At 43.4% G+C, this 19,956-nt stretch overlaps 2 protein-coding genes across 3 annotated transcripts in view; one reads left to right on the forward strand and one right to left on the reverse strand.

Moving 5' to 3' along the window:
- Positions 1–15,061, forward strand: part of LSP1 (lymphocyte-specific protein 1) — an 84,481-nt gene extending 69,420 nt beyond the window's left edge. For both annotated transcript variants that reach the window (XM_019551791.1, XM_019551792.1), the window contains exons 10-11: positions 660–771; positions 13,530–15,061. In XM_019551791.1, the coding sequence (XP_019407336.1) occupies positions 660–746 (87 nt within the window). In that variant the 3' untranslated portion in view covers positions 747–771; positions 13,530–15,061. The remainder of the gene's footprint in view (positions 1–659; positions 772–13,529) is intronic.
- LOC109321248 (proline-rich protein 33-like) overlaps positions 1,629–19,956 on the reverse strand; it is a 30,407-nt gene continuing 12,079 nt past the window's right edge. The window contains exon 2 of the mRNA XM_019551789.1: positions 1,629–9,233. Coding sequence (XP_019407334.1) covers positions 7,617–9,224 — 1,608 coding nt within the window. The 5' untranslated portion in view covers positions 9,225–9,233 and the 3' untranslated portion in view covers positions 1,629–7,616. The remainder of the gene's footprint in view (positions 9,234–19,956) is intronic.

Below are 19,956 nucleotides of genomic sequence, written 5' to 3' on the forward strand. Positions count from 1 at the left end.
ATTTCAAATAGCGTTCTGGTGTGTGTTGCATCTGGATCCGACTCATGGTTCTGGCTCTTTTTTAATAGCCCTTAAAGTTTAAACAGTCTCTCTCTAGGGGAGAATAGTTAAAGACCTGGGTTTGGTTTCCTGTAAACTGCTATTGCTGGGCTGTTTGCCTTCTTCTGAGAAGAGTAGTGGCCTCTAGTGGTGCATGTACATAGGAAAAATTTGTATTTACCTTCTCCTCCCCCTCCCCCAGGTTCCAGATGATTACTTTGGTTCTATAGGACTTTCAACTGGAATACTGCTTTTGTTCTTGTTAAGCAAGCCTCCCCAACCATACCCTAAGCCACTTTGTAATCTGGGTGGATATGAGTTTTAAAGATATCTATCTTAGCTGATGGTCCCAAAGTGATTAACCTCCTTTTTGTCTAAGGACAGATGTAGGTGGTGGTGAAGGTGAAGGGGCAAATGCAAACCGAGACAAATGTGGGAATCTAAACAAATGTAGTGATGTCAGTGAGAATCTGGCTTGCTCCTTGGGTGTTGGTTAACTTGGCTCTCAATCTGTAACATGTATTTAGATATCTTTAATCATCTCTTAACCCTGGTGGAGAAGATGCAGCCAGAGAGATGTACATTTGAGGAAAGATGCTAACTCTCTTTTTTTTTTTCAGAGCACTCCTGGGAAGAAGTACAAATTTGTATCAACTGGACATGGCCAGTACAAGAAGGTGTTGATAGATGATGCAACGGAACAATAGTGTACCCAGAGTACTAATTAACCAGGTAGGTGGGACATTGCCTCTTGACGTAGGAGAAACTTGGTCATGTAGTTCCATACATTATGGGTAGATAGGATAATTCTACACGTTGTAGGTGAAGAAGGGGGCCTGGCTGGTAGGAAGGTACCCTGTAGTAGAAGCTGGGTTCCTACTTTTCAGTGAATATCTCTCTTTTGTCTTGGACAGGAGATGGTGGAATGTGGGTAGTTCTTTCTAGAGGCTGCAGGGAGTAGGATATCTGAGAACTTGCCTTGCTGACCAAAGTATTCATAAGGCAATGTTCTTTTCCTTAACCCAAGGAAGAATCTGGCTCGGTCAGATAAGGTGTTCTCCAATCCAGTCTCTTGGGCCTAGATTTCTCACTCTTTACAATGCAAGGACAGAGCTGGGATTTGCTGGACAGGCACATGGGAACTGGCAGTCCTCTTACCCATATCCTTATAAACTTTTAATTCAGTGACTTTTTTTCTATGTGGGCAGTGAAAAGACTACACTGACTGCTGTGACCTTTGGATCAGACCCATAGGGAGGAAAAATAACTCCTTGAGAATGTGTGCATTGACTCTTGATAAACCAGGCAGTGGAAGAGACTCTCCGTTCACAGTGAAAGAAAGGATAGAGCTGCCTTTTGTCATCAGTACAGTTAGTTGCGGAGCATCCCTCTCTTTCAAGAGCTTGTTGCTTAGGTTAATAAGATATCCCTGTGTTATCTTAAGTGGATTATAGTAAAGGGCTTTAGTGGCAAGAAGGTGCTGGCATAGAGTGGTGCGATAGGGGCGGAGTAGTCAGAGTGCCAGACAGTGTGTGCAGATAAAAACAGCATGTGACTTTTTTTTTCCATAATAGCATTTATTTATTTTTTCCAAGCTTTATGTAGCTCTGTCTTCAGAAAACACTGCTTCTCTTCTTCCCTAGTTCACTTGGGATTACATTCCCTGGCTCGCTCGCTCTCTCTCTAAACAAGTTCTCAAGCATGCGGTATCTTTCTTTCCAGGCCATGAGGAGGAAGAAAGCTCAGAAGGCCATCCTTGAGGACTTGCCATGTGTGTTTGTCATCTGGCAATGCAAACATAGGATACGGAGTCCTTCTGGCAACTTGATCCCCTCAGCCTTCTAACTGTCATCATTTCTAAAACTTGCCTCAACATGTTTGCTTTCAGCATACCCCTTGCATCCTTTTATGTAGTCCCCTTTGCCAGATTTTACTTCTGTATACCAAGCCTGGCCTTGCTAAGCTTGGCTGTACCATACAGTAAACCATACTGGGGTATACTTGCCCTATCTGAGGTTATACTGTTAGTAAAAGGGTGCCTTCCTCTCCAGCCATAGAAAAACAAGCCTTTTTGGGCCAGATTTGGGAGAGGAATGATTCCAGTGGTAGGATGCTAACCAACTTCCTCCTTGAAGGAAGGGTAGGTGATAGCTAGGCATTCCTTCAGATGGGAGCCAGTACTCTGAATGACCATGGTGTGGTGCTATTGTCCCATTGAATCTGAGCACTGAGGCATTTTCTTCTGGCTACAAACAGCAAAAGGGTTTAAATAGGTAGTCGGCTTTACCTCCACTTCCACTTACTTTGGTGGCTGACTGTTGTACTTTGAGATCCATCCAACTATTTTTCTTTTCTTCTTCATTCCCTGTCATTCCAGTTTTTGTTCACGTTTCTACCTTATGGTCCAAGGAAGCATCCAGAACCCTATCATGTCACTTGTTAAGCACCTGAGGGTTTTCTATAAAGTGTTTTAAATGCTGGGTTTTGAATGTTTCCCCATACTTTATCCCTTCTGACTTGCTTACTTCTCTTTTGCAGGCTAATGGAGCAAGTGGTTATCTCTAAGTGTTGGCTTAGAGTTTTGCTGACTGCTGTTACTGCTCCATGTACAGTTTAAATCAATGGCCCAAAATACAGTGAAGTAATCTGACAAATACTGTCATTATCTTCTCCCTTTCACACATCAGCCAACCCTGCTCAGAAAAATCTCAATGCACTGACATACTGTGAAGTATCCTACCATAATGCCATCTAAATTTCTTCTGCCGCCTATGTCTGTTATCTCACTTCTCCCCTTGTGCCAAAAACAAACCTGGCCTTACCCAGTGTATCTGCTTCTGGCTTTGACTTGCTCCCTTTCCTTTTATTGTAAGGCTAAGCAATTCATTGTGACCTGCCTTAGTCTCCTTCCCATTAAGAAAATTGAGCTCCTAGTAAGCTAGGCTCCTGCTTATGCAGCAAGTTGTAAATGCAGTGAGGTGGGAGTCAAAGCAAGTGAACAAACTCATAAGCCACGCTAAATGCAGAGCACAGCAAGCACCTATTCCCTTCTCTCGTATACGAGCTGCTTGTTCACTGCTTTGCTGTTGCTATGGACAAAGTCATTTGAAACTCGGCAATTTCTGAAATGACGTTCTTTTGCCAAACTGGCCTGTCCTCCCCACTGTAATAATCGGTAGTTTTTTGCTTGACAGCAATAATCCGGAATCCATAAAAGGTAATTCAGGACCCCTGCATGTGCAAAACCAATGTTACAGTAGGGTTATTCTTACTATGCTGTAAATGTATATTCCTGTGATTATCTGTGTAGGTAGCTCTAGTGGGATTTTTTTTTTTTTTTAAAGCAACCTTGTTTTGGCAACAGGAGGAGAGGGTACTATATACTAGCAGACAAAGGGGCTGCCACTGAACTCTTGACCACTGCTATAGGACACTGCAAATAACTGATGACCTCACAAAGCAGCTATGCTGAAGCAGGCTAAGTTAAAAATGGGGATGGGTTTTGGAAGCCTTCCTATGTGAAACTCTGTCTTGCTCGTCTTCAACCTTGTACTCCAAACTGACATGCTATATAATATACATATGTGCATGTTTAAGTGGTATAAATTGGGGGTCGTCAACTTTTCAGTAGGAGCTAGTCCCTCCCTTAGGTCTGAGGCGGTGGCAGCAGCAGCTGACAGAGGTGGCAGACTGGAGGAGGCAGCTGAGGAAGATGGCCTTTAGATGGCGCATTCTTGTACAAATGTGCTTGGCAGGCTGGATAAAATCTGTCTAAGTTGATCTGGCCTGTGGGCACATAGTTTGCTCGCTCCTAGAATAAATTATTTATTTTGTCATTTTGAAATGGATGCACCTGTCCAGAAATACCTAGGACTCTGCTAGTGAGTTTCTCTCTTGATAATCATAGTCGCCCCTGCGTATACTGACTGCAAAATCATGCTCAATATCATGCAAGATGGAAGAAAATGTAATTTCCTAGAGAGGGCAACTTCTTTGTGCTGAAGATGAATTAAAATAATTAATTAAACCAGTTCATTCATTAATTTCTCAAGTATTATCTAGAGATTTTAAGTCTCATCTAAACTGGACAGATTTGAATTTTTCTAGAATAAAGTTAGTACAGTTCCTAGTATAGATGCGATAATACTGGTTTAAAGGTGTTTTATGTGGGTAAGGTTCTTTCCTGAAGAGAAAAGGGGATAAGTTACTTCAGAACAAGGTGCTTTTATACTAGCCCACATTAAGGGCAGTTTATCTGTGTGCCTGCTAACAGTTATACTGATAATCCTATATATTGGTTACCAAAAAATGCTACCCTAAATGAAACCATTGGTTTCCTATTGATGTACAGGCCAGGCTTCAGGCGCAGTTGTGCAGACATTTCTGAATTATGTGCAACTAAGGGGCTGACTTGGGAGTTTTTCCAGTTGCTACTCTATTTTCAAACTACTGAAAACGAAATCTTATTTTGGTTTAGAGGACCCAAGGGAGTTAGATGCTATCTGAATCCCGTTGAAGTGCTGTGGAATTTGGTTCTCAAAACTCCCTTGTGCACCTTCTAAAAACATCAGGCTAAATGCACAAAGTTGTTCACTAAAGGAAAATGCCTCCATTCTCAGCCTAGATCAGGAAAGTCTTATCTGTAATAACCTGTCCTTCCATGTGACTGGGACTTCAACTTGCTGCCAATCTGTTTAGCAGAGCAGAGCTGTTAAAAAGAAACCAACAATATGGTTTACAGAAAAATTTGCTACCTCCCAGATTTTTTTTTTTTTTTTTTTGAAGAACTCATACATAAACTTTAGGGTTTTCTCCTCTTTCTTCCTTTTGTTTTATTTTGCTCTGGGATAAGACGGGGTAGGAAAAGGATTAAAGAAGAGAAGTGCATACTGAACCCCCCCTGAAAATTTTGAAGATGAATTTTTTTTTCATTTTAAATGTTTCTATCCAAAAAGTTTCCACAAAAGCAAAAATACTGCTTTTGAAATTCTACCCCTCTGTTTTAAATGGAAAAACTCTCACTAGCTCGATCCTGTGCAAGGAACAGAAAGTAAACACACCTATCAAATGTCCTTTTGGTGCTAAGCATGCCAATCCTATGTTAGCTATGCAGAAATATTCTTCCTTATGGCAACCACCTTCTCTGGGGAAGCTGAAATTCTTGAATGCTTTCTGTCTGAGCTCACTCTCTAAGCCTTGTGTCTATGGAGATGTAAACATTTAAAAGCAAAGCAGTCCACAAAACAAACCCACCCCAAAATAGCCAGAAAAAATGTTTGTTAATGATGCTTAAAATTCATAAAAGGAAAATAACACATGTAAAATCCAAATGGCTATGGACAAAAAGCAGTAGAAGAAATAGGAGTTGTTAAAGGAGCATCAGTCCTGGATTTGTAATTGTTTCCTACATTGCTAAGATCTGACTATCACCAAAAAAACCTAGGTCTCGCCAAGTTGTGCCTTGGCCATAGTGCACTATAGCTACCGCTGGAGTATTATTGAGGCTGGGTTAGGTTTGGGAGAAGGCTGAACTGCCCTGCCCTGGAAGATGTGATGTCTTCTGTGGAGGGAGTACACGCCTGTCTCCTGCATTGTCCAGCGCATGGAACTGAACCAAGGCTGCTTGCAGAAGGGTACTTGCTCAAAGGGTGCCCCAAATGCATGGAGTATCCTTGTTGCTAAGTAGTCCATCTTAAGGCAAAAGTGAGAACGGGTCCACTTGTTGCAGGTGGGCTATCCTGCTTGACCAACAGGAAGAATAGCAGCATTGCAATCTATATCAGCTGGTCACTATAATGAGCCATTCCTGTCAGCTGCCACCTATGACCTTTCAGCCAAATTCCTGAAGAAACCAAAGGAGCTGCTATGTTTGAATAGCCTAGCTTTCCTTGTAGTCTGGTGTCTTGTCTAATAGTGGCTAACACTAGATACCTTGGAGGGAGAAGGAGAGCACAGAAGAATTGCTATTGCAGATGTGACCTTATGTCCATTTGTTCAGCCATCTTCAGCTGAATTGGTGGAAGGTGTGGGGAACTCTGCAGTAGGCAATTCTAGGAAAAACCTGACCCCAGAAGAAATGTTATCTTAATACCCAATAGGTAGAGGCTAACTTTATGCCTTGAAGCATGAGGCTTCCATCCCATCAGGACCTTCTGTCTTTCATTGACTATAGATTATCTTGTTATCCCTTTCACTGTCTGGATTGGGTGCTTAGTGGGTAACAAATATTTAAGCCATCAGGAAAAATACAGGCTGTAACACTCTTATGATGTACCTGTAAATGGCAACAGGATGCAAAACTGACCCTCTGTCCCTTTGGCTATAGCAGTGGCAAGGTGGTGGAGCTGCTGTAGCTTGAGAATTCGGTCCCAGAGTTCCCTGCCTGAACCCAAAATTACAGTGCCAAATAAATGACAGACTCTAAGACATTTTATATGTGTGCAAGAGACTGCTTTTGGACAGCTCTGCAAACAACTTCTTTTAAGGAAGGCTTCAGTTTTGTGAGTGTGTGCACTTGCTTGCACATCCATCGCCCTTGCCCTCTTTATGTATTGGCCTATTTGCAGAGGTCAGCTGTGACTGGTGATGACTTTGTCCATTCTGACATGCCCATGTAGGGCCTGATTTCCACATGCTTGCTTCCAAAAGTGGTCAGTACCTATCTTCTGAAAACCTGGCCCTTAAAGTATCTCGAGCTGGACATCCAAAAACTGAAGTACACAATTGCTAGTCCCTCCTATATTCTTCCCCAACAGGTGCTACTCAAATGCATTTGAAACTGAGACTATCTCTAAACATTACAAGAAAGAGCTCCCTATACTCCATAACCTAATATTTACTTGGAAGCAGACCTCGTTTATAAAACTGAAAACTAATGAAATGCAGCTTTCTGGACTCGGTAGTAGTAGAGAAGCGTGCATCATAGCTCCATTCTGGCCCCTGACTATGCTTGACATGAAGGGAATTAATTTCTGTCTCTCGTTCCAAGTGAGCAGGAATTGAAGCCCTCATTAGCTGCTTCATTGAAGAAGCAATAAACTCAGTGGTTCAGGAGCTGTACTTTTAACAAGCTGGAACTACAGCCCAGGAGGAGACAACTTTTACATTTTAATGTAGTGCAGAGAGAGCTGCATTGCCACAACCTATCCTGTTTTCAGACTAGTGCCTCCTGTAATGCTGTAAGAAAAATTCCTAAGATCCCATCTCCTTCCTATAGGTAAACTTTAAAAGTTACTACATGGGTGTTTTTTCTGCAGGTCTCTTCACCGCTTTCCTTTTTGGTCTCTGGTCTTCGTGTATGTGTCACTGTATTCTTTGTGGGTTCTGAACCCACAGTGGTGGAAGTTAAGTGCATTTCATATATGTATAACTCTAGGTATGCAGACATAGTAACCCCTAAAACCCTCAGGATAAGGTTGCTAGGTGTGAAGGATTTTATTTATTTCTTGCACGTGGCTCCATTCAGCAGAGAAGCCTGGTTATAAGATGCTTTCCTGTGCGGAGCTTGCCCTGAATCCTGGAGGACCCGCATGAGGGAGGGGTGAAGCACTAGTTGCCACGGTGGAATTCAGCTGGCTTCAGTTTACCTGCCACCCTGATGCAGTCCTGTTGAAGTTTTTGGGGTCTTCCTCGGGTGGCTTGCGGTGGAGCAGGCTGAGCTCAAACACAGTGGTGATCCTCGTCATTGGTTTGGAAGCCAGCTCCTTCAACTTCCGGGCATCAAAGCGTGGTCTGTGAAGAAGAAGAGGCAAGCGGCACCGGAATGGAAATCCCTCCACCTTCCTCACCCCTTTGTCTTCGTCTTGCTGCTTTCTCATCTTGCTTGTCGTCATGTGATATAATATGGCATCCCACATCCTGGTGGCCCTTGGTTTAATGAGCTTGTCTTGGCTGGTGCTCCCTTGAGAGAGGTCTGACTTCTTTTTTCCTCTTTCCTCCTGTTTAGGCATGGCTGGCTCAGGTTCGGGGAACTTGGGTTCCTCTGGTTCCACTATCAAGTGCTTCTTAAGGCGAGACCAGCCTCTGAGACCAACTGTAGGGGGCTTAGACTTATCCACAGATGGTAGTGTCGGCTCAGCTCTGGGTAGAGGGCCAGCACTGGAAAAGACTGCAGTGGGCTGCGGTGGAATGATGTGCTCCTCCTTTGCTTCTGTGGAGGAAGCCCTGCTGGTGTCACTTGTCATCATGGCCACTGGGGCGTCTTGCGTCTGAGCTGCACTGGGAGGTGGTTGCTTTAGACTCTCACTGTGCGGCTCATGGAGTTTGGAAGCCTGCTCTGTGTTAAATTTTTCCATATCACTTTTGGGAGTTGCAGGTCTCTTGCATTGGGCATCTGGGGTCTTAGCCCTGGGGGAAGTGTCCCCACCGGGCTCTTTAGGAGTTGCGGGACTGGGGGATTGGTAGGGGAGCTGTACTATCACAGAAGGAAGGATGGAGGGCTCTGACTTGGGAGGGGCAATTTGAGCCTCACCAGTGTTGAGAGAGACTGGTGTCTGTCCCAAGTGGCTTGTCTCTGGAGGGGTGGGCAAAGGCCTCTGCATTTCATCACTGAGGGGTTTAGGGACCTGGTCTGAGAGAGGAGTCTTAGGCCTGGGTGACTGTACACTATGGAAATACGTGTGCACTTTGCTGACATGGGTAACCTCCACTGGAGCTTCTGTGATAATGGGTGTGACAGAGACGGGAGGCTCAGGGAAAACAAATACAGAATGTGTCTGGGGATGGGGAAGCTGGCTGGGCATGGCTGACTCTGGAGTACCTTGCCTGTGCACTGGGGATGGTGCTGGAGAGACCGTGAGCTTCAGATGTTCAGAGATGCTTCTTTGCTCTGTTACTGTGAACGTGAAGGGCTTGCTCTTCAGGAAAGGCGTTGGGACATGGTGGATGATGGGCTTGATCGAAAAGCGGGGAGGGAGGTTGATGGTGAGGTGGGTTGAGGTTTCTGGGGTCTTTACTAGGGAGGAGCGGTTGCTGTGCTCTAGGTCGGGGCTGGCTTCGCTCACCGGGGAGAGACTAGACCGGAACAACTTGGCTTGCTGTGGACCTAAGGTTGCTTTCTTTGCAGCTTTCTTCAAGAGTCTCTGGAGCCTAAGGTTGTCTTTTCCAGGCTTGGGTAGTATGGGTGGAGGTGGAGTCTGTGGGTGAAGTGAAGCTCGTTCACGAGGTGGTGTTACAGTGATCAGCATTTTAATCCCCTGGAAAAAAAATACAAAATTTTTATTTTTGGCAACCACGTGTTTAACTTTGTAGTGCTGTGCTGTCTGGGCCTGCCACTGGGATCAGGAAAATGGTGGCAAGCTTCAAGCTGTTGTCTACAAGGTCTCTAAGTCCCAAAGCCCTGAAGCATCCTAGTCAGGCTTGGACGCAGTGCTTTTATTTTGCAGTCCTTTCACACCCTATCCTCTCAAGCTGTCTAAATTGCTTTCTAGTGAACATGAAGACGCAGCAGGAGAATATGGATGGTCTGCCATTTAGGACTGTGATTCAGGATTTGAGATGTATTGATGGGAAGAATATTAGAAATCTGCTGAGTCAGCTTGCCCAGCAAGAGAGCTGGTTAGAAACCAGCATTTTCATGCTCTAGGAATTTGATGGGCTGAGATTTGGTTTTTGTTCAGATCTGGAACAACAAAAGTTGAAACTTCAGAAGGTCTGCCAAATGAGAATTCAAAACATCTTTATACTCGTATTTGATAAAGGAGCAGTGTCTATATGAATGTAGAACAAAATGTTTTGACATTTTCCCTCCTTATAGTTGGCAAAATTGACACATCCCTGTGAAAGCTGGGATGTTTTCAACAAACTGCATATTTCAGTGCAAAACGGCCTTGTCAGACTTGTTTGGGTAGTTCTTTGCTTCAGGCACTAAACTGTTTCTTCATTCTTACTTCTACGATCCCTCAAGATAAATTAAGTCATTGCATTTACCTCTAGTTTAAATAATAAACAATTCTGTTTAATCAGCAGCCAAACCTGGCCCCTGGATCTGAGCTGTCTGAGATCTTGATCTGAACTTTGCAGCCAAATGTGTCCCTTTTGGAGCACATCCAGTCACTTCCACCGTTTAGTGCATAACCTTCACCCCTTGACTTCGTCTCATTACTGTCCTACTCTGCAGTGTCTGTATTGACCACCATGTCTAGGAGCAAAGCTTGCCCTTCATAAGGAATCAGGGCTGATTTTAGAATAGGGGTTTCCAGGACAAGGGGCCACAAGAATAGTGATGCATGATACGTCTGAGGTATGGCACGTGGAATCTCCCAGCCTTGAGTGGGTAGGGAGCGAGAGTTACCACCTGGCTTATTTCATCCATTCATCCCTGGCACCAACCTTCTGTTCCTAAGTGTCACTGATCAAACTTTGCCTCCAGCTATCACTGTGCTCTTAACATGCTGATCTGGCTTAGCTAAGAAGTGCAGCATAAATCCATGAATCCTTCAGTTCCCAGTGTTGGGTAGTATCAGGTGTCCTGAAAGAAGTGCAGAGGGGAGTGAGGATAGGAGAGTGTGCTGGGACTATCAGTTGACATCTTTTGATATCTGCTGTTCTAGCTTGTGCTGTGAGGTCCTAAAGTTGCTGGTCCCAGTCCTCAAGGGAGGAGGGAGGTGAGATGCATCTTGTATCGATATCCTTAGAGATTTGTCTACTTTACTGACTCAGTGCCCTTTGTGTAGAACAGATGTTTTCATTCAAGTGCACAGTGGTATAAAGTCTTGTGGGACTTGTACTTTGTTTGCTTTTTTTGCTACAGACACATCTTTCAAAGCTGTTCTTAGAGGGGAGAGGTAGAAAGGGGATGCTGTAGTTCTTTCTGCTAGATTTTTTTTTTCTGTGTAGGTGGTGCAGCCCTGGGTGCCACCTTTGGGGTGGTGAGGAGGTGCAAAAGCAGCTATTGCTGCAGCATTGATCAGCACTGCAGGAGCCAGGACTTCCTTGGGCACCCTGTCTACCAGGCACAGAATTGTGCTGCCCTAGCTCTAAAGAGCTTGCCCAAGTACTCTGCCACCTAAATTTCAAGAGCTGTTCTCCAGCTGTTCAGTTAGAGCTCTTCTCTGGACTAGCACTAGGAGCACTGAAGGAGCAGGGTACTGGTGTGCCTAGTACATTATTGTTCTGTTCCATGATTAGGGTGGTACCTAGGCTCAACAGTATTTTTTCCCCTTTGCCTGCAAATGTGGAAAAACCTCATAGCACTTCTGGAGAAAGCCTTGAAAGGGCGTGAATTTGAATTTGATGCCAAGAGTTGGATGTTCCAAGTGGCTCAGTGGCTTCATTTTAAAGCAAAGGCCAGCATTAGGCCTAATTCTGTTCTTGGGCATTAGACTTTACTGACCTACAGATGACTATAGGATCCTCTCCTCACCAGATGAATAACTCTGGGGGCACCCCTCTGAGCTTGCTCTCAGATCACACTGGAGAGGCACCCCTAGGACCGTCAGGCACATGTTATAGATTTATCTCTGATAGGCTTCATGTAAAGCTAGGTTCATGCGTTTCCAGGAGGGGGCATGCATCCATTTAATTAGATCAGTATAGTTCCACCACTGGCACCCTACTGGTCTAAACAAAATGCTGTTTACATATAGGCAGTGAATGGGGCAGATGAGATTGGGAGGATATATTTTCAACATTAGCCATGCTTGTTCACTGGAATGTGTTAGCCCTGCTTTTCTTTTAGCTTTCTGCAGGAACTCAAAGGTGAAATTGCAGACCTCTTGGCAGCAGGTGAGGCCACCTGGAGTTCTTTGAATGTGTTAACAAGCATGTGGACAAGGGAGATCCAGATATACTTTCAGATTTTCAGAAGATTTTGATGAGGTCCTTCACTAGAGGCTACTTAGTTTCCACAGGCTTGGAGTGAAGGCTCTTTTCTGAAAGGTGGTTAAAAGATAGGAAATGGTGTAGGGCTAAATAGTCACTTTTCAGGATGGAGGAAGGACAGTGTTGACATGTGCAAGGCAATACATGTAGTGTGTATGTAAGTTGGATGTGGCTGGAAGGGGAAGGGAGAAAAGTATATTCCTTTATCACTTCCTTTTTCCTTTTAAATGACTGCCTTGCAATTCAGATGACTGCTCCCTGAGCACTTGGGTATTAAGACAATGAGTGAACAGAAATGCTTGATCTTTCTTCCATCGCCAAAAGAGACTTTCATGTTTCCTGGGAGCTCCATTCATCTCAGAGAAACCTGTATTTTTAGTAGAATAGGCTGTAAGCAGTCCTGGGATGGCTGCTTTCAGTCTCTGCCCTTGATACTGCTCTACTTTTTTCATAAAATGCTTGAACATTCATTGGTGCAGGGACTATGATCCAGGTGTCTACTAGCTTAGCTTTCTCCAGTTCAGTTAATTTAAGTACGAGGAGCTGCATTAAAGGGAGAAAGCTAAGAGAATAACCTGTAGACTGGGGATTTCTTTTGGGAAGTGGGTGTTGTGGATAGATTCGGATTCCCTAAGGAATATTCATAATAAAAGCCTCTGTTATAAGCTTTGACCACTTACATTGGCAATAGCGGAGGCTATGGGCGCAATAGCGGATCGCAGGATGTGAAGTGACAAAATTATAAAGCTATCCAAAAGATGCATCAGTTGGGGTATTGCCAGAAGAGAGATGCAAGGAGTGTTGGAGGCTTGTACAACAGTGCTGGGAACATCTGTAATAAGGTGTATAATTCTGGCCCCTCGTTTAGTCAAAAAAAAGACTAACTCAGACTGGAGCAGGTACAGAGAAGGGTGATCTGGGGAAGGGAGAACCTATCGGGATAAAAAAAAAAAAATGAAAAGAGCTTGGCTTATTTAGTTATAGAAGAACAACTTTGTCATTTAACTCAACATCTTGGTGCAAGATCAAATGGGTATAAACTGGTCATGAATGAATATAGGCTTGAAGGTTTCTAACCATGCAAATAAAATTCTGGAGCAACATCCATGAGAGAAGTGGGGACGTGCAACCTAATGTGGTGAAGTGAAACTGGATCAGCTTATGAAAGGATTTTATATAAAGTGGTTGCCTGGCAGAGCAGGGCACTAGGTGTGACTTGAGTGGTTCCTTCCAGTCCTATGTTTGGAAATCCTACACCTCACACTATTGGATGAAAAGGAACCACGACCAATACCAGAATATCTTTTTATTTTGTTTTTAATCTCCTCCCACTGAGAAACAATGAGCTCCTATACATATGTAGGGAGGCTTAACAGAGTCGGTTGGAGCATGGTAATGTATCGGCGCGAGCTTTGGTTAGTGCCCCGCCATCATTTTTAGTGCAGGATCACTGATGCACGTGATGCTCTCGGCGCTTTAATTAAAGCAGTTCTCTGAGCCACTTCAAAGTGCCCTGCTCCTGGAGCATGTCTATAAATGCCCAGTGTGTCTGAGATTGATCAGAACTGCAGCCTTCTGCAAGTTCTTGTGATTGCCCCAAGACCACTTGAGTTTAATCACTTGTACTAGTTGAAGTAGTATATGTTAATGTTTTGTTTTTTCTTTTACAGCTGAGCTTGGTCCTAGCTCGATGCAACCCTCTGCTGATGTATCTTCTGCTACGAGGCAGATAATCTAAGGATGTTTTTCTCCTGCTCCTCCTTCTCCTCCCAAGCAGTTGACTTCAGGCTGTTTTGGAGCAGACAGTCCCCTCCTGGGTGCAGTGTTGCCCCAAGATGCTTTTAGTTGGATGAAAGGAATAAGATCAGCTGGCAAAATTGATCCATGTTTTAAATTTTCTATATGGTTCTCTTTGGCTGTTTGTATTTGGCTCCTCTGGGCTCTTCTGTTTCCGTGCTGGGGACTGGAGACTGTTCCTTTGGCATCCTTTTACCTTTTGAATGTATGAAGAGAACGCTCTACTAATTGGCCAAACCTAGTGGGGTCCTGGTAACCACTAAGAAAGCTGAGTTATTCAAGCCTTTTGGGTTGGGGAGGGAGGAAGCTAAACAAAAATTTAATGCTTGAAGAAGAGCAGTAGCATAATGGAGTGTAGAGATGCTTCTCACCCATCAGACCCCTACTGCTGTGTAGCCCCAACAGTTTTGGAAATGCTGACCTATGTCAAGGGTATCTTAGAACCATCTGTCATCTTTAGGCTGAGGGAACCAAACCCCTGTTGTTTTTGCCATAGCTGTACCTGGGCCACTTCTGCTTTTGAATTTCAAGATGCAGAGGGAATCCTTGCCCTTCCCCTTTCCAAGGAGGACAAGGCTAAATTAGTCTAGTCCAGTCCAGGTTTTCTCAGTTTCCAGATGCAGACCATCCTTTCACTAACCAGTTGCAGGTACAAAACTTTCTGGACTCTGTCCATGTGAACTGTGGCCACTTAGCTATGGTTTAATTTTTTGTTATGAAGTATGTCTTGGTCCTTACTGAGGAGTTGAGGTTTCCTCTTCCAATTGGTTCATGTTTGATAGCACGCGCTCTCTCTCTCTTTTTTTTTTTTTTTTTTTTTTAATTTTGAAGCTTAATGCTCCAGAGGAGCTGCGTCAAAAGTCCCTATGGAACTTCAAATCCAGGTGCGCTAACAAGTCTTATCCTGTTGGTTTGGGCTGAGGTGGTACGTGCATCTAGGAAACCATCAACTCTCCTAATTCTCTTCTGCTTGTTCCTTGAAGGTGTCTAGATAAAGGGTTGTTCTGGTGACTGTGGGGAGGTAGGAGCTTTCTATATGTACTAGAGAGACCTCTGGAGGACTAAAACTTAAATCTTTGAGAGAGTCACCAGGATTTGGCTTGCTCCTAGTCCTTGCAAATTTTAACTTGTATTTTGCAAACCCCTTCATGTCTCCTTCTACACAGTATTAGCACATCCCCAGTTCTCCTGTTAACATTCTTCCCCCATGCAAAGGGCTGGCCACCAACATACACTTGCAACTGGCTTTTTTGTTCTTCTAAGAAAGGGCTCTCTCCCAGGGGCCTGCTTCTCTCTTCATTTTTCCCTTCCTCCCTCAGTTTGCTTTCTGCTTTAATTTACTGTGTGTCTGGATTTATTTTTTTTGTAAGCAATTAATAAAACTTCTTAAGAAGATATGGTAACAGTTATGGCTCTGATGCATTTTACTGGTGTTCTGACCTTTGCGACAAAATCATGCGTTTCCAGACTCTTGATCCTCCCTCTTTAAGGAATGTGTTTTGGGAGTAAAATTTCTCTAGACTGTTTGAAATGAAGAAGGGGCTAGAGCTCACCAGGTGCCGGGCAGATCAAAAAGATTTTACTGTTTTGAACTGTTTGATAGGGATGTTCCATTTCGCTTGCAATGGGGACACTAGTGAGTAACTTGCACTCAATGATTGCTTTATCAGACCCACTACAATGGGTGGAAAAAAATCTGTGAGCAATCTGGAGAATAACTGTTCCCCAAAAAAGTAGTTGCTGCAATGGAGCAGAATAACGAGCTCCCTTTGTCAATAAAGCTAATCAAAGTCAAGTTTCTTTGGTTGAGAAGCTTTGTCCAGTGGTGTCATATACCTTTTGGTGTATTTGAGACCAAGCAGTTTGTTTGCTACAACTGTCTTGCTTCACAAGGAGCTGATACTCTTATAAAGGAGAGGATGAGATGAGTATAAGTATATGTGCTAGCTGCTGCTATTTGGAACCATTTAATGACAGTACTGGCAATCGTAGAAAATTAGGGTTGGAAGGGACCTCAGCAGGTCATCTAGTTCAACCCTCTGCTTGAAGCAGGACCATTCCCAACTAGATCATCCCAGCCAATATTTTGTCTGGCCAGGTCTTAAAAACCTGGAAGGATGGAGATTCTGCAACTTCTCTGGGTAGCCTGTTTCAGTGCTTTTACCCCACCTAGTGAGAGAGGTTTTTCATAATATCTAGCCTAAACCTCCCTCGCTGCAAGTTGAGACCATTGCTCCTTGTTCTGTCACCTGCCACCACTAAGAACAGTCTAGCTCCATCTTCTTTGGAACCACCTGTCAGGTAACTGAAGGCTGCTATTAAATCTCCTCTCCGTCTTTTCTTCTCCAGATGGAAAAACAAGCCCAAGCCTTTTGGTCAACTGAGCTACTGGTAGACCAGAGAATATGGGGATGAGACCAGTGGTGGTAGGGGCCTACTGTAGAATATGGGAGGGTGGAAGTTGCTGTATTTCTTTATCCTATGCCAGCTCATTTCAGCTTTCATGTCTCTTACACTTACTGCTTTAGGGCTAGATTATGATTTGGAGAGCTATTGCTCTGTGAATTGCCCAGTTCCTGGCTGAATAATGGTGACACAATGTGGCATTTGCTTGTCTGTTCCATAAAAATACCAACTGTTCCCTATCTAACTAGGTCAGCAGTCAGAAAAGCTTTTAAGGCTGCAAGCTGATCCAGTTAGGAGTGGGCACTAGCACCTAGGTGTTGCTGCCTCTTTCACAGTGGCAGCATAAGGAACATAAGCTGTTGTGCCCACAGCTGCCTCTTCTCTGTGGAGGCAGGGGAAAGTGATTTCTGCCAAAGCCCCATGCCAATAAAGCCATGTGTCTCCAGGCTGGATCAAATGGTTCCAGTGGCTGTAGGTTGCTGACCCCTGAGCTCAAGGTACTTGTAGCCCTCTTCACTAGCACATGAAAACCTCACGGATGTTGGCTTATCCTTGAGCTCTTCTCTTGAATATCATGAGGAATAAAGGTATGAAGACATTAATTTACTAGGAAGTAAGAAAGGAACTTCCCTTTAGCAACATAGGAAGTTGATAACAGAGGAATGAAGATCTTTTGAGGTCTTATTCAGTGCCTTGACTGCAAGCCTATTCATCTGGCCCTTACTAAGCTTCAGGAAGTCCAAGAAACTTTCCATCCTGGGGCCTGATGACGTCTAGAAAGTCTTGAACCGAAGCTTGGATTTTCAGCCCCTTGAATTTGAGGTATCCTGAGATAAATTTCACACCTCTGGATTGCATAGCTGTTGACTTGTCCTTCAGATAGACAAGCATAGGTGCTCTTGGCACACCCTGGAATGGTATATTGGAGCAGAGGGAGTCTGAATCCCTTCCCACCTCACTCCAAAGTGTGGGGGGGGGAAATATATTTAAAGGGACAGATGCTTTTCAAATTAAAACAGAAATTGCTGCTAGGTGTTGCATTTCTACGAGTCTCCGTCTTTCCCTTTTAGTCTTCATCTACTATATCTATTAAAGTATAAATTTGGGGGTGGGAGGGGAACAAGGACTCTTTCTGGTTGGTGCTGTGCCTGCCACAAGAGTGTTCCATTCCTGTAGGTGCTACCATGACAATAATAATAATTTATTCACTTTTTAAACTAAAAGATGCTTTGCAAGTTAAGCAAATGCAAAAGTGTCTAGTGCTTCTATGATCCCTCCCTGTCCACGTGGAGATGGGATAAATTAAAAAGGAAAATCTTAACTTCAAATTTCTCAGAAGGTATAAACATTGGGGGCTAAAGTCACAGGAAAAGTATCTGATGAAAGTAGTCGGAGTACCCCCAATTCACAGTGCTTGTTCTGCCTAAAAAAACAGGGCTTGGCTTTTACTAGCCTTATAATTTATAGATGTAAAAATAATTGGTGCTTCAGTCATCTGACTCCACCTATATTTTGTGTGTGTGTAGACATGATTTCAGTGACCTCACTCGTGTGTGGACTATATACATATGTACGTACACACACACACACACACACACACACACACACACACACACACACAGTGTGTGTACGTACATATGTATATAGTACACACACGAGTGAGGTCACTGAAATCATGTCTACATACTGGCAACTGTAATGGGCTGGGTGGAATGATATTGAGCATAGCCTGACCGCCCTTCCCCTACATGCCTGCTTCAAACTGGAAAGTACACTTTTAAGGCCACTCTGGGAGTCATTCCTAGTGGCCACTCTAGCATGTCAGTGATTAAGAACTTGAGAAGGGATGCATCTGGGAAGCCCATGGAAGTAAGATGTGATTGGTAGCTTTTCAGCCAGGACACACTGCCCCTGCAGTGTAGATATGGCTTAAGACTCTGGTCTACAGTTCCTTAAAATCAATAGCCTCCTATTGACTTTCACTGGCTCTGGAACAGGCTCTTAGTGGATAGTCTGAAGCAGTTTCTTAGCTGATATTAATTGTGGGCGAGGAGATGGAATGAATCTCATCCTTATCTCTATTTTGTGTCCTTAGAAATAGAGACTAGTCAGTGTCTGAAAATCTAGGCCTGAATGCCAATTTTTTTGGTTTTTTTTGGAAAATAATCGGTGGAATATCTATAAATAATCAAATAGTGCTTGATAAGTGGCTTGCCAGTCCTTGTAGCAAACATGCTGATATTTCACTTTTGTCCCTGGGAGATATCATATTTAGGAATGCTACACAAATGCTATTGAAACAAATGTCTGGTTGGTTGTTTGTGTTTTTCTTCCTATCTGTCTGTTTTGTTTTTGTTTTTTGTTTTTTTTTTAAAGTAAAAAAGGTCCTGATGCTGATAAATGCATATATCATAAAGATGAATGGGAACATTATGACAATCTTGTCTGATCTCCTGTATAACAACTTCATTGTGTGATGTCTTGTATAACATGGCTAAACAGCTTCACCCATTGATCCCTGCGTGGAGTTTGGTAATGATTGCCTGGATAACAGCAGCATGGTTAATCTAGATCACATGTTTTAGAATGCCGTGTAATCTGCATTTAAAGACCCCAAGTGATAGAGGGTTTGCAATCTAAACACACTTCATTTTCTTCTTCCCATTGCTCATTAGGTTAAATAAAAAGAAAATGTATCATTCTGCTGGTCTCTGACATGGATATGAGAGCAATTATGAATAACCGTTCTTGCCCTAAAATATAATCCAATGTTTTACTTGAACTTTTTAAATTTAAATAACTTTTAGGTTGTTCCCTGTATTTAAAAAAATTGCATAACTGCCCTTCTTAATTCTTTGTTCAGTAATACTGACAAAGTCTGTCTTCTGCCTTCTTTTTGACCTTTAAGAAAATCAGCAGCTATTCAATACTGGATTTGACCTCCTTGAAGTCTAATAGAGTTATGCCATTGCCTTCAATGAAAACTGGATCAGGCTAAGCATAAATGAAGCATCCCTTACAAGACTCATGTCTGATTTCTAGACCAAAGAGGTTTGAATAAATGCCAGATAAGTATGTGACCTTTCCATCAAGACTGCTGGAAGTTTGCCACTCACAGATGAGGTATTGAACTGTAAAAATATCCTTTGATGACTATTCCAGAGATGATCTTTCACCTTGCATGCTATGTTTCTGGCTTACAGAGGCCAACACTTTAGAAATTGAACCTAGAATGGTTGCTGAGTTAAATCGGAGTTCATCTTCGGCACCAGATTGGAGGTGACCAATTAAGAGATTAATTGGGCTAAATCCTCAGTTGCTATAATCAATGCAGATATTGTAATGAGCCTTTGCACAGGTCCATGCTCTGGATTATGGATTTTAAGAGTGTGAGGAACCATTATAAACTTCTTAGCACAGAATCATAGATAAGTAGGACTGGAACAGACCTCCAGAGGTCATTTAGTTTAACCCCCTGCCTGAGGTAAGATCATTAATATCCAAGCCATCCTATATGCTCTAAAATCTAAACTGTACATAAGACTACCATCAGTCCTGACCCAACACAAGCCTAACCTGCCCCAAGTAAAGCCAGGGAACTGCAGCAGCCAACATGCTGCTTCTATGAAATGTTGTCAATATATTAGAAAACTAGATATAAAACTGGATGGATCATCAGGCTCAGAGGGTAGTAACTAATGGCTCAATGTCTAGCTGGCAGCCAGTATCAAGCAGAGTGTCCCAGGGGTCAGTCCTGGGGCTGCTATTGTTCAATATCTTCATTACCAACCTGGAAGAGGGCCTAGAGTGCACCCTTAGCAAGTTTGTGGATAACACCAAGCCAGGGGGAGTAGTAGATATGCTGGAGGGTAGGGCTAGGATTCAGGGAGACCT

The sequence above is a fragment of the Crocodylus porosus genome, unplaced genomic scaffold (genome assembly GCF_001723895.1).
Source record: "Crocodylus porosus isolate Cpor-Errol unplaced genomic scaffold, CroPor_comp1, whole genome shotgun sequence".
NCBI lineage: Eukaryota > Metazoa > Chordata > Crocodylia > Crocodylidae > Crocodylus > Crocodylus porosus.